The sequence below is a fragment of the Chiloscyllium plagiosum genome, unplaced genomic scaffold, assembly GCF_037043375.1.
Source record: "Chiloscyllium plagiosum isolate Xiang-an unplaced genomic scaffold, Cpla_swu_hap1 HiC_scaffold_44, whole genome shotgun sequence".
Classification (NCBI taxonomy): Eukaryota; Metazoa; Chordata; class Chondrichthyes; order Orectolobiformes; family Hemiscylliidae; genus Chiloscyllium; species Chiloscyllium plagiosum.
This window is the reverse complement of record NW_028270182.1, coordinates 16,794,293-16,807,948: the sequence shown is the minus strand read 5'-3', so window position 1 is coordinate 16,807,948 and position 13,656 is coordinate 16,794,293. Positions and strand designations below refer to the sequence as shown.

Below are 13,656 nucleotides of genomic sequence, written 5' to 3'. Positions count from 1 at the left end.
GTGGACTTGTTGGGCCGAAGGGCCTGTTTTCACGCTGTAATCTAATCTAATCTACTTTTGTTTGTAGTTGTAATTAGGCTCATTAACTTGGGTATTGATTTTCTGATCTGATGAATTCTGCCTGCTACAAATGATGGAAGTTTTGTCAATTTCTCAAAAAGAGAACTGGCTAATCCCTGACAAGAATCATCAAAATAACTGTAATTTACAAAAGGGAAATTATGTCTCTTAGTTTTATGGTCAAGCTGAAGATTCTGTGGGTGATCACTGATATACAGAGGATTTACTACCCGGTCTTAGCTGCTGTTGGTGTCCCGGGTAAGTTACACGTGAAGGATGATGTCTTAAGATGTGGAGTGTGTTATCTTAATTATTGTGACACTTTTCTTTGATTTGTCTTGCGTTTCAGCAATGACCAGCCATCAATAACAATTCCGTTTTTCAATAAGAATTCATTAACAACATACCATTTGTGAGGCGAAGAAACAGTCCCTGCTTTTCCTGCAATTAACCCCTTTCCTTCAGAACATTACTGCTGAATGCAGGTCTTAATCGCTCAGTTGGCATGAGAGAGCAGATCATCAAGCAAGTGTTATGCCCTCTGACTGCGGGAGCTGATTGTTCACGTTGTTTCTGTAACTCCTTCTCAGGGATGATCAAAGCAGATGCTGTTGTAACAGCTATTGTAACAGTTTCTCATTGTCCCATTCATCTCAGGAAACAGTCTATTCGAGGGTCATCACTGCTTCTGTACGGGTGTGAAAGGTATTCTTTTTGATGCATGAGCAGCTGTGAAAGTGGTGAATTTTACATTGGTACACATGGCTTTCTGATTTTTGTTTGGCTGCACAGTTATCATTGCCTTTGACTGCAGTTTTTCCATTCTCTGACAAGCACCACATTTAGAATCCATCCTGATTAGAATGTTAATAACAAATTTGTGAAAAAGTTTCAGTTTGATGGAAGAACATGGGATACCCATTAAGAATGAGTTTCAATATTGCATTTAAATAAAGCAATAAAAAGCATGTCTTCATTATACCTGAGCAATAAATGAATTTATTTATCTTCTTCTTTGAAGTTAATGTGATTGCAATAACGATCCTGATTCGGGGTAAATGTGGCCTTTCCAAATGTGTCACTCATTACCTGGTGGCTATGGCAACGGCAGATCTACTGGTCATTATCTTCGATCTGATACTACGACAAATTCCTATCACATATCGGGAGGAGTTTCTTTTCCTACATGATGTCACCTTGTGCAACATCCATGCTGTTCTGCTTTATGCAGCCACAGACTGCTCTGTCTGGTTCACGGTCACGTTCACCTTTGATCGGTTTGTGGCCATATGTTGCCAAAAGCTGAGAAGTAAACATTGCACCAAGAAAACAGTGGGTGTGGTTTTAGGAACAGTGACTGTGCTGAGTGGTTTGAAGAACATTGTCTGGTATTTCATGTATTCCTATCGATATTGGCTTTCTAATAGTCCATGGTTTTGTCGAGTACATCCAAATGTAAGTGCATCGATTACCTGGACTATTGTTGAAATAATGCATTACATCATAACACCATTCATTCCATTTATTTTGATTCTATTGTTAAACACATTGACAGTCAGAAACATTATATTAGCCAACAGAGCTCGCAGGAGACTCCGGGCTCAGAAAACTGGGGACAGTGTCAGTGACCCAGAGATGGGGAGTCGGAGGAACTCCATGATTATGTTATTTATTATATCTAGTAATTTCATCACGTTATGGGTGGTGTTCATTGCTTATTCCATATTGAAACGATTTGATTACTTGGGATATCCAGTTGCTTTGCCAACATTTGTAAGTGAGATTGGCTTCATGCTTCAGCTCCTGAGTTGCTGCACAAACACCTTTATTTATGCAGTTATCCAGAGGAAATTCAGATCAGAGATGAAAAATGGAATAATATATCCCTTCACAATGTTTATCAAAATAATTTGATGATGTTTACTTGCCAATGTCTGAAACACTAAATATATATTTTCTCTGGATTAAGATCCCAATCTGAGATCCGAGATTTTATGTTTGCTTGAGCTGAAAAATGTGTTGCTGGAAAAGAGCAGCAGGTCAGGCAGCATCCAAGGAGCAGGAGAATTGACGTTTTGGGCATACGCCATTCGTCAGGAACGAGGAAGATGTGCCATGCAGGCTATGATAAAAGGTAGGGAGGAGGGACTTGGGGGAGTGGCATTGGGAATGTAATAGATGGAAGGAGGTGAAGGTGAGGGTGATAGGCAAGAGAGGGGGTGGGGCCGGAGAGGTCGGGAAGAAGATTGCAGGTGAAGAAGGCGGTGCTGAGTCCGAGGGTTGGGACTGAGATAAGGTGGGGGGAGGGGAAATGAGGAAGCTGGAGAAATCTGCATTCATCCCTTGTGGTTGGAGGGTTCTGAGGCGGAAGATGAGGCGCTCTCCTCCAGGCGTCATGTTGCCATGGTTTGGCGATGGAGGATGCCAAGGACCTGCATATCCTTGGCAGTGTGGGACGGGGAGTTAAAGTGTTCAGCCACCGGACAGTTGGGTTGGTTGGTGCGGGTGTCCCAGAGGTGTTCTCTGAAACATTCCGCAAGTAGGCGGCCTGTCTCCCCAATGTAGAGGAGGCTACACCGAGTGCAGTGGATGCAGTAAATGATGTGCGTAGAGGTGCAGGTGAATTTGTGACTGATGTGGAAGGATCTGTTGGAGCCTTGGAGGGAAGTGAGGGTGGAGGTGTAGGCATACGTTTTACATTTTTGTGGTTGCAGGGGAAGGTGCCGGCAGTGGAGGTTGGGTTGGTGGGGGGGTGTGGACCTGACAAGGGAGTCGCGGAATGTTAAACCACCCTGGAATTAGGGAATTGATCTCAATGATCAGCTTGATTATATCGAATGAGATAGCATGCTTGAGGGGCCAAATGGCATATCTTCTATGTTTCTGTGTAATGTCTTCAGGGTCACTGACAAGACCCATGTTGGGTGGGAGAAAAAGCTGTGGGGGTGACCAAAGTGGCTGTGTCCCGATATGGGCAGCTTCACCGAGTAGGCAAGTCATTGGCAGATGAAAACTCATGTGGAGAAATCTCCATGTGCAGCACAGGTTTCCAAAATAACTCAGCGGCAGATTAAACGCCCCGTTCCCTGCCCAGTCCCTACTTCCTGACCCAGGCAGGTTTTGTCCCTGATGAGGACAGGTTTCTGACAGGATATTATTACATTGCCACCTGATGGTGCTGAATGTAACAGAGTTTGCTACATCCCATCATATCATCTACTTTGCTGTCTGTATCGGGTGAAGTATATTTCAAACACTGCCAGACTGAAATGAATGTGGTGACGTGATTCAGAGAACAGAAGAAGATAAAAACTAGGAGCAGGAGTAGGCCGTCCGGCCCTTCGAGCCAGCTCCACCATTCAATAAGGTCATGGCTGATCTTTTCATGGCCTCAGCTCCACTTACCCGCCCTCTCACCATATCCCTTAATTCCTTTACTGTTCACAAATCTGTCTTTGTCTATAAAACACTCAACGTGGAAGCCTCACCCACATCCCTGGACAGGGAATCGCACACATTCCCAACCCTCTGGGTGAAGAAGTTACTCCTCAACTCAGTCCGAAATCTGCTCCCCGTCATTTTGAGGCCACACCCCTTGGTCTCGTTTCAACCGCCATGGAAACTATCTCCCTGCTTCTATCCAATCTATTCCCATCATCATTTTATATGTTTCTATAACATCCCCCCATTCTTCTAAGTTCCATTGAGTATAGTCCAGGCTGTACAGTCTCTCCTCATAAACAAACCCCCTCTACTCCATAATCATCCTCGTGAACCTCCTCTGCACCCCCTCCAGGACCAGTACATCCTTCCTCAGGTAAGCAGACCAAATCTGCACACACTCCTCCAGGTGCGGCCTCCCCAGCTTCCTATCCAGCTGCAGCATAACCTCCCTGGTTTTAAACTCCATTCCTCTCGCAATGAGGACAATATTCCAATGGCCTTCCTCATACCTGCTGGACCTGCAATCCAACATTTGTGATTCATGCTCAAGGAGACCCAGGTCCCTCTGCACAGCAGCATGTTGCAATTGTTCACCATTTAAATTACCATCTATTTTGCCATTATTTCCATCAAAATGGATCACCTCACATTACCCACACCGTACTGCATCTGCCAGCCCCTTACCCACTCACTGAACCTGTCTCTATCCCGTTGCAGATGTACAGTGTCCTCTGCACACTTTGCTGTCGCAGTGATCGTGGTGTCACCTGTGAACTTTAACACACTACACTTGGTCCCCAACTCTGAAACATCGATGTGAATTGTACGCATTCCGGTCCCAACACTGATCCCTGAGGCCGAGCACTAGCCCCTGATCACCAACCAGAAAAACACCCACTTATCCGCACTCTTTGCTTTCTGTGAGTGAACCAATCTTCGATCCATGCGAATACAGGAACCAGAACACCGCGCACCTTTATCCTTTTGAGCAGCTCCTGTGTGGTACCTTGTCAAATGCCTTGTGGAAATCCAGATACACCACATCCACCAGTTCCCCTATACACCATAAGACCGGAGGTCAGAGGAGAAGAAATTAGGCCATTCAGCCCATCAAGTCTGCTCTGCCTTAAGTTTCTCTCGCTTTCTTACTGTAACTCTTTATCCCCTTGTCAATCAAGAACATATCTATCTCAGTTTTAAATATCCTCAATGACCTAGCCTCTACAGCTGTAAATTCCAGACATTTCCCACTCTCTGGCTGAAGAGGTTTCTCTGTACCTCCGTTCGAAAATGTCTTTCCTTTACCTAAGGCTGTGCCCTTGGGTCCTCACCTTTCCTACCAATGGAAACATCTTCCCAATGCCCACTCTGTCCAGGCCGTTCAGTATTCTGAAAGCTTCAATCGGATTCCTCCCTTGTCCTTCTCAACTCCATCAGATATAGTCGCAGAGTCCTCAAACGCTCCTCATTTGTTCATACTGTCATTCCTGGGATCATTCTCATGCACCTCCTCTGGACCCGTTCCAGAGCCAGTAAATCCTTCCTGAGGTACGGGACCCAAAACTACACACAATACCGGAAATATGGTCTGACAAGAGCTTTACAGAGCCTCAGAAGTACACCCCCTTTTTTTATATTCGAACCCTCTCGAGAGGAGTGACAACATTGTCTTTGCTTTCCCAACTACTGACTCAATCTGAACCTTTACCTGAACAGAAAACTGGACTAGGACTCCCAAGTCCCTCTGCACTTCTGATTTCTCAATTTCCTCCCCATTTAGTAAAAATTCCATGTCTCTGTTCTTCTGACCAAAGTGCATGACCTCGCACTTTCCCACATTGTACTCCCATCTTCCCCTTCTTTACCCACTCTCCTAACCTGTCCACATCTTCCTGCAGCCTCCTCACCTTCTCAATGCTACCTGTCCCCTCTACCTATCTTTACATTGTCTGCAAATCTAGCCAGAATGCTGTCAGTTCCTCCATCCAGATCATTAATGTTTAAAGTGAAACGTTGTGGCCCCAACACTGACCCTTGTGGAACATCACTTGCCACCAGCTTCAATCCTGAGATGGCCCCTTTTATCCCCACTATATTCTTCCTGCCAGACAGCCAAGATTCTATCCATGCTAGTACCTGGATTCTAACACCATGCCCCTTATCTTTCTCAGCGGTCTGCTGTGCAGCACCTGGTCAAAGGCCTTCTGGAAGTCCAGATAGATAACTTCCATTGGTTCTCATTGGTCTAATCAGCTCATTATTTCCTCAAAGAATTCGAACAGATTTGTCAGACATGACCTTACCCTGATGAAGGAGAAAGTGAGGTCTGCAGATGCTGGAGATCAGAGGTGGAAATGTGTTGCTGGAAAAGCGCAGCAGGTCAGGCAGCATCTAGGGAACAGGAGAATCGACGTTTCGGGCATTAGCCATTCTTCAGGAATGAAGAAGGGCTAATGCCCGAAACGTCGATTCTCCTGTTCCCTAGATGCTGCCTGATCTGCTGTGCTTTTCCAGCAACACATTTCCACCTCTTCCCCTGATTAAACCATGCTGACTTTGACCTATTTTGTCATGCACTTCCAAGTATTCAGAAAGCTCATCCTTCCTAATGGACTCTAAAATCTAACCATCAACTGAGGTCAGGCTAATTGGCCTAGAGTATCCTCTCTTTTGCCTTGCTTCATTCTTAAACTGGGGGTTACATGACAGTGATTTTCCAAACCCCTGCGTCAGTTCCTGACTCCGGTGATACCTGATAGACCACGGTGAAAGCCTTCACTTTCTCTTCAGCACTTTCCTTCAGGTTGGAGCCTGTCATATCCAGGGGATTTATCCATTATCAAACTTCCAGATTTTCTAGCAACTTCTCATTAGTGATGGTCACCCCACTCATCTCTGCCAAACATCCCCTCCCCACCTGAACTTTTGGGATTTTACTCATGTCTTCCTTTGCAAAAACTGATACAACGTACGTTTTCAGTTTTTCCGCTATTTCTTTGTTCCCCATGGATTTGGATGGGAACAGGCTTAGAGGGCTGAAGGGCCTGTTCCTGCACTGTAAAGTTTCTTTGTTCTGTGTACAACTTCTCCTGCATCATTTTCCAGCAGCGCGATGGGCATTTTCTCCTCTCTGTTGCCCTTTGAATATTGAAAGAAACCCCTGCAATCTTTCCTAATATTACTGGCTAGCTCACCCTCATATTTAATCTTCTCTCTCCTTACATCGTGCTTTGCTTCCCATTGTAAGCTTCCCAATCCTCTGGTTTCCCACTGCCCATCCCCACATTATGTGCTTTCTCTTTTGCTTTTATACTACCCCTGCATTCCCCAGTCAGCCATCGCTGCCTCATCCTCCCTGTCCCACGCTTCATTTCTCTCGGCATTATTCTCTTCTGTGTCTCCTGAATTACTCCCAGAATCCCCTGCCATTACTGTTCCACTGTCTTTGCTGCTCGGCTCCTCTCCCAGTCAATTCTCCCCACCTCCTCCCTCATGCCTCTGCAGTTACCTTTATTCAGCTGTAATACTGTTACTTCTGATTCTATCTACTCCCTCTCACATTGCAGTGTAAATTCAATCATATTATGGTCGCTGTCTCCTAAGGTTTCCTTCACCTTAAGCTCCCTTATCAAATTTGCCTCATTGTACAATACTAAATCTAGTATTGCCTGTTCCCTCGTGGGCTCCACCACAAGCTGCTCCAAAATGCCAGCTTGGAGACATTTCACAAATTACTTTTCTTGCAATCCCCAACCAATCTGATTTTCCCAGCCATCTGCATATTGAAATCCCTGTGATCACTGTAAACTTGCCTTTATTACACACCTTCTGTATCTCCTGGTGTAACTAGTGCCCCAGCTCTTGACTCCAGTTTGGAGGCATGTAGATAATTCCAGTTATGGTTTTCATACACTTGTGATTCCACAACTCTACCCACACAGATTCTATGCCATCTGACCTTACTTCCTTTATTACTATTGGTTTAATTTCAATCTTTTACTAACAAGGCATTCCGAGCCCCTCTGCCCAACTGCCTGTCTTTTCGGTAGGATATACATCCTTGGATATTTAGCTCCTGTAAATATATGGCTTACTTGTAAAATAGAAGGCTGGCTGCGAGAGTAAATATACTCGGCATTCGGAAGCCTGTGGTGATGCTGTGTAACGTGCACAGAAGGAGGTCACGTGATGCTCCGTTTCGCACCCCGGAGGCGTGCGAGGAGGTCACGTGATGCTGCATTTCGCGGGCGAGGAGGTCACGTGATGTTCCATTTCGCGTGCAAAAGAAGTTCACGTGGGGTCGGACATCCGGGAATGCGAGGAGGCGGAGAATGGAGTCAGACCAACAGCCAATCAGAAGATAATCCTACCTCAGTGATTGCATGACGTTTTTTATTGTATAAAAGACTGGGTCAGGGACAGGAATAGGTCTTACTTTTTTCAACTGACACACTTTGTAGTTTGTCAGGGACAGAATGTTCTAGACCAAGACCTCGTTGTACTTTGTCCACTTAGTGTTTAAAATAAATTAAGAGTGTGAGACTGAATATCGTCTCCTATTGCTTCATTTGAAGAACACGCAGGAGTGGGCTCACACATTGAAGAAAGTGAGTTGGTAGATTGAGCCAAAGTCCGACATGACCAATATCTTGGCAGCCAAGTTTGCTCATTATCCAAGGGAGGGTTTAAACTACATTGGCAAGGGCGTGGGATCCCCAACAGCATGGAGGCAAGTGTGAGGCTCAAGGTGATACAGTAATCAGAAAGAGGAATTTGAAGAGACAGGTCAGACTGGAACGTGACAGGGAGCGAGGAATACCAAGTGGAGTAAATTACATCTGTTTCCATGAAAGAGGGCTGACCGGGAAGGCTGATGAACTCAGGGAGTGGATAGGTACATAGGATTGGGAGATTGTACCCGTTACAGAAACATGGATAAGACAGGGACAGGACTGTCAGCCTAACCTACCAGGGTACTGGTGCTTTTGGTGGGACAGAGGGGGTGGATGGAGGGGAGGGACATACATTTTTCATCACAGCAGTAATCAGAGATGAAATAACTGAAGGGTCATCCAGTGAGGCTTTGTGGGTGGAGCTAGGAAATAAAAAGAGGATAGTGATGTTATTGGGGTTGCACTACAGGACCCCAAACAGCCAATAGGAATTAGAGGAACAAATATGCAGGGAGACTGGGGAGACTTGCAGGAGCAATAGGGTTTGCATAGATTTTATTTTCCATCATAGACTGGGAATGCCATAGCGTTAAGGGATGAGATGGGATGGGATTTGTTAAGTACATTCAGGAAGGTTTCCCCAAGCAGTATATCGAGGGCTCTACTCAGGAAGAGACAAACCTCGATCTCCTTTTGGGAAATGGGGCAGGACAGGTCACAGAGGGGACACAGAACATAGAGCAGTGGGGGAACACTTTGTGACCGGTGACCATGGTTCCATTCATTTCACGATAGTTATGCAGAGGGACCAAACTGATCCACAGGTTCAAGTTCTGAATTGGGTGAAGGTGAAGTCTGATGGAATTAGACAGGAACTTACACGGGTTGACTGGAGAAGTTTGTTTGCAGGTTCAGGGAACTCCGGCAAGTGGGAGGCCTTTAAAAGGGAGATTGCTGGAGTTCAAAGTGTGTATGTTCCTGTGAAGGTGAAAGGATTGGGTGACAGGAATAGGGAATCCTGGATGACAAGAGATATTGAGGCTTTTACCTGTAAAAATGTCGGCATGGCTCAGATACAGGCAGCTGGGATCTTGAGAACCCCTGGAGGTACATGGAGGATATAGGAATTTACTGGAGAAGGGGGATAAATCTCCTGGTCCTGACAAATATATCTATAAACACTGCGAGAGGTGAGAGAAGAAATTGCAGGGGCCCTGGCTGATATTTTAGCATCATCGCTAACCACGGGTGAGGTCCTTGAAAACTGGAGGGGAGCGAATATTGTGCCATTATTCAAGAAGGGCTACAAAAATAAACGTGTAAACTATCGACCAATAAATCTAACATCTGGGGTGGGTAAGTTACTTGAGAAGATTCTGAGAGATAAGAAAAACATGTGTTTGGAAAATCAGGGTTTGATTTGGAGTAGTGAGCACGGTGTTGTGAATGGGAGACCGTGCCTCACAGATTTGTTGGTGTTCTTTGATGAAGTGACCAGGAAAGTTGACAAGGGCAGGGCAGAAGATGTGGTCCATATGGATTTCAGGAAGGCCTTTGATAAGGTTCCACAAGGGAAGGTGATCTGGAAGATTAGATCGTATGGAATCGAGGAGGAGCTGGATACACAATTGGCTTGGTGGCAGGAAGCAGAGGGTAATAGTGGAAGGATGCTTGTCAGACTGGAATGCCTCAGGGGTCGGAGCTGGGCTCATTGCTCTTTGTTATCGATATCAATGTTTTGGATGAGAACGTAGAAGTGCATGATTATTATGTTTACCGACGACACTAAAATAGGCAGATTCATGGACAGTGAGGAAGGGTATCAGAAATTGCAGCAGGACCTTGATCAGCTGGGAAGGTGGGCTGAGAAATGGCAAATGGAGTTTAATATTGATAACGATGAGATGTTGCGTTTTGGAAAGTCAAATCATGGGAGGAGTTTCATAGTGGATGGTAGGGCCTTAAGGAGTGTAGTGGGAGAGAGGGACCTTGGAGTTGAGGTGCACAGCTCTCCCTCAGTGGAGTCCTAGTTAGACAGGGCAGGGAAGAAGGCTTTTGGCACACTGGCCTTCATCAGTCAGGGCACTGAGTATAGAGTTTCGGAAGTTAAGTTGCAGTTATACAGGACGTTGGTGAGACCACACTTGGAGTATTTTGTACAGATTTGCTCACCTTGCTATAGGAAGGATGTTATTTAACTTGAAAGAGTGCAGATGAAATTTACAAGGATATTACCTGTACTCAACAGTCTGAGTTTTCAGGAGAGTTTGGACAGGCTAAAACTTTCTTCTTTAAAGCATTGCAGACTGGTGTGGTGGGGGTGAACTTGTACAGATGTATAAGATCATGATCAGCATGGATTTGGTCAATGCACATAGTCTCGTTTACATCGAGTTGGGCAATTGAGGACTAGAGGGCATCAGTAAAAGGTTAGTGGGGAAAGAATAAAAGGGAACCTGAGGGATAACTTTTTTTAAACAGAGCGTGGTACGCATATAGAATGAGCTGCCAGCAGAGTGGGGCTGCACAGTGGCTCTGTGGTTAGCACTGCAGCCTGAGAGCGCCAGGGACTGGGCTCGATTCCCTACTTGAGCGACTGTCTGTGTGGAGTTTTCACATTCTCCCGTGTCTGTATTGCCTTCCTCTCACAGTCCAAAGATGTGCAAGTCAGGTGAATTGGCCATGCTAAGTTGCCATCGTGATAGGTGCGTTAGTCAGAGGGAGATGGGTCTGGGTGGATTATTCTTCGGAGGGTTGGTATGGACTTGTTGGGCCGAAGGGCCTATTTGTACACTGAAGGGAATCTAATTTTAAAAAAGAAGTGTTGAGAGGCAGGTGTGTTAACAACATCTGAAAGGCATTTGCACAATTACACGGAGAGGAAAGTGTGTTTTGGAGATGCTGGTGTTGAACTGACGTGTACACAATTAAAAATCGCACAACATGGGTTATAGTCCAACAGGTTTATTTGGAAGCACTAGCTTTCAGAGCGCTGCTCCTTCATCAGATGGTTGCGGAGTACAGACTTGTAGGACACAGAATTCATAGCAAAAGTTTCCAATGTGATGTAACTGAAATTATACATTGAAAAATGCCTTGACTGTTTGTTAAGTCTCTTATCTGTTAGAATGACCAGGTTAGTTTCACTTCTTTCATATGTAAATCGCAAAATTTCTTTAAAAAGTTACATTCTCAGGTGAACTTTAACAATTGGTGTCAGCCCAGATAATGTATTGTAAGTGTTAGCACCCATGTGTGCTGATGACTGTGCCATGTTTAGACTGATTCTAATCTTGAAAAAATGAATTAACAGAATCTTACATGGGTTCATGCAGGTTTTGAGCAAAGTACAATGTAACCCTGCAGGTAAAAAATCACTCCACAAACTTATATGTGTTTGGGGGCGGAGGGGAGGGGGATGTGAGTGCGTGAGAGAGAGTGTATATGTGTGTCAATGAGTGTAAAGGGATACAAGTGTGTGAGAGAGTGCATGTGTGAGTGTTTGCATGTAGGAGAGCGTGCCTGTGTGTATTTGTGTGTAGGAGTTTGTGTGTGTGTCGGAGTACATGAGTCCATGTGTGTGTGTGTAGGAGTATTTGTGTGTGAGTGTGCAAGTGTTTGTGTACAACTGTGTGTGTACATAGGAGTGTGTGTGTGTTTGTGTGAGTGTAGGAGTGTCTGCGCATGTTCAGTTTAGTTCAGAAGAATATGAGCACATGAGCTGGAGGTTGGCATATAGACACTGCCCTGGCTCGGGGAAAGAGCCATTGGATAATTTGCACCAGGAGGACGTCACGACTTGGAGGGTTAGATTGTCTGATTTTGGTCAGTGCTCAGAGACAGGAGAGTGTGATTATGAGTGAGGTATGGACAGGGACACAGACAGCCACAGAACAGGAACCTCACTCTTTGGCAAGAGTAACAACTGTGACACCAGAGGAACCGAAAGCCAATCAAGTGGGAGAAACGGAGAGCAATAGAATTGTAGTCGGGGTCTCACAGGGATCGTCACCGAACGTGAGTCCAGGAGGCTGTGTTCCCTTCCCGTGGTGGGGTTCAGGGTCTATGGTCAGGGCTAAAGACAAGTCTGCAATGGGTTGGGCAGGATGCATGTAGGTACAAGCAACATATACCAGGCAAGAAACAAGGTTCAACCTGGTCACTGTCAGGAGCTCGGTGTCGAATGTAGAAGCTGAAACCTCAGACATCTGGATTAATATCGATGCCAAGTGTTAATTGGCACAGAGCCAATCAGATTAGGGAGAGCCATTGATGGCTCAAAGACGAGTGTGGGAGAGTTGGGTTCTGGTTCTCTCATCACAGATGCTGCCAGACCTACTGAGGTTATGTTTCAAATTTCCAGTGACAGCAGTCTCTACTCTGTAGTTCGATCGCTGTTACCTCTCTTTGGCCTATTACACCAGACTCCATCACTCGCTCGTTAAATCTGTTCAATTCCATCCTCCACTTTCTGCTATTTCCTGCTAATATTAATAATGGCCTGCCTGGGCCCAATGCTGTTCACTGGTATCATCCTCACACTCTCTGCCAAATCCAAAATTGTTGCAAAGAAAATGGTGACATTTTTTCTCGGTATTGAATGTCAAAAGCATTCATATATAAATATATATAAAACAAGAATAAAATACTGAGCCTTGCAATAAAAGCAACATGGCTTCCACTCTGCTGGCTGCCAGTTACAGTGATTTATGATCACAGCACGTTTCTGTCCGAATGCAGTCTTTCTCCATGGTGGCCTTCTGCAATGTATTACAATAGCTTCAGTTTTTAACCAGACTCTCAGGTAATGATTTGTGAAACACTTGGCACAGCCGTACCTGCATCAATCATTTATTTTCTTTCATCAGGCACAGTCACAAATGGGGAGGGTTATTTCAAGTGTACACAGCCCTGGTGTTAAACTGACCTGCCTGTATTCTCTGGAATGTACTCTTATAATCTTGAGAAAGGTGCCTCATTCTCTAGTTTGTATGTTCGGGCGGGGGGGGGGGGGGGGGAGGTGGCTGTGTTGAGCTGCATTTTCTGGTTTTATGAAGCAGAAAAGAACATTTCAAAATGTTTCTATATTAAAGAGGAAAGCATGGAATTGTCCAGAGTTTGCTGGCACTTTGGGAGATTGGAAAGGATACAAAGAAAACCAGCAAAGAAATATTGAGAGATTAATAGGAAGGGATACATTACGAGAAGTATCAGAAGTTTTCGCAAGTGCATCTATAGATGGTTAAAAAGGAAAGGAGTTACAAAAATGAACGCTGGTCCATCAAAAAGTGAGGCTGCGGAATGAAGGAGGTGGGAAGGGAATTGGACAATCATTTTGCCTTCAGCAAAAGCAGCAATTAGTGGAAGAACTCAGCAGGTCTGGCAGTATCTGTGGAGGGAAAGTAGAGTCAACAGTAGCATGAAGAAGGTGGTATGTAAATGCTGGTCTTCATTTTAGGGAGAAATGTTAGATCCCAGA

General features: G+C 45.0%; 1 protein-coding gene across 1 annotated transcript; it reads left to right on the top strand.

Annotated features, from left to right (window-relative positions):
* Positions 1-221: 221 nt before the first annotated feature.
* LOC148137331 (putative G protein-coupled receptor 139) lies at positions 222-1,974 on the top strand. Its single transcript, XM_087983043.1, has 2 exons — positions 222-318; positions 1,082-1,974. The coding sequence occupies exons 1-2, from the start codon at positions 222-224 to the stop codon at positions 1,972-1,974; spliced, it is 990 nt and encodes a 329-aa protein (XP_087839169.1).
* Positions 1,975-13,656: the final 11,682 nt, after the last annotated feature.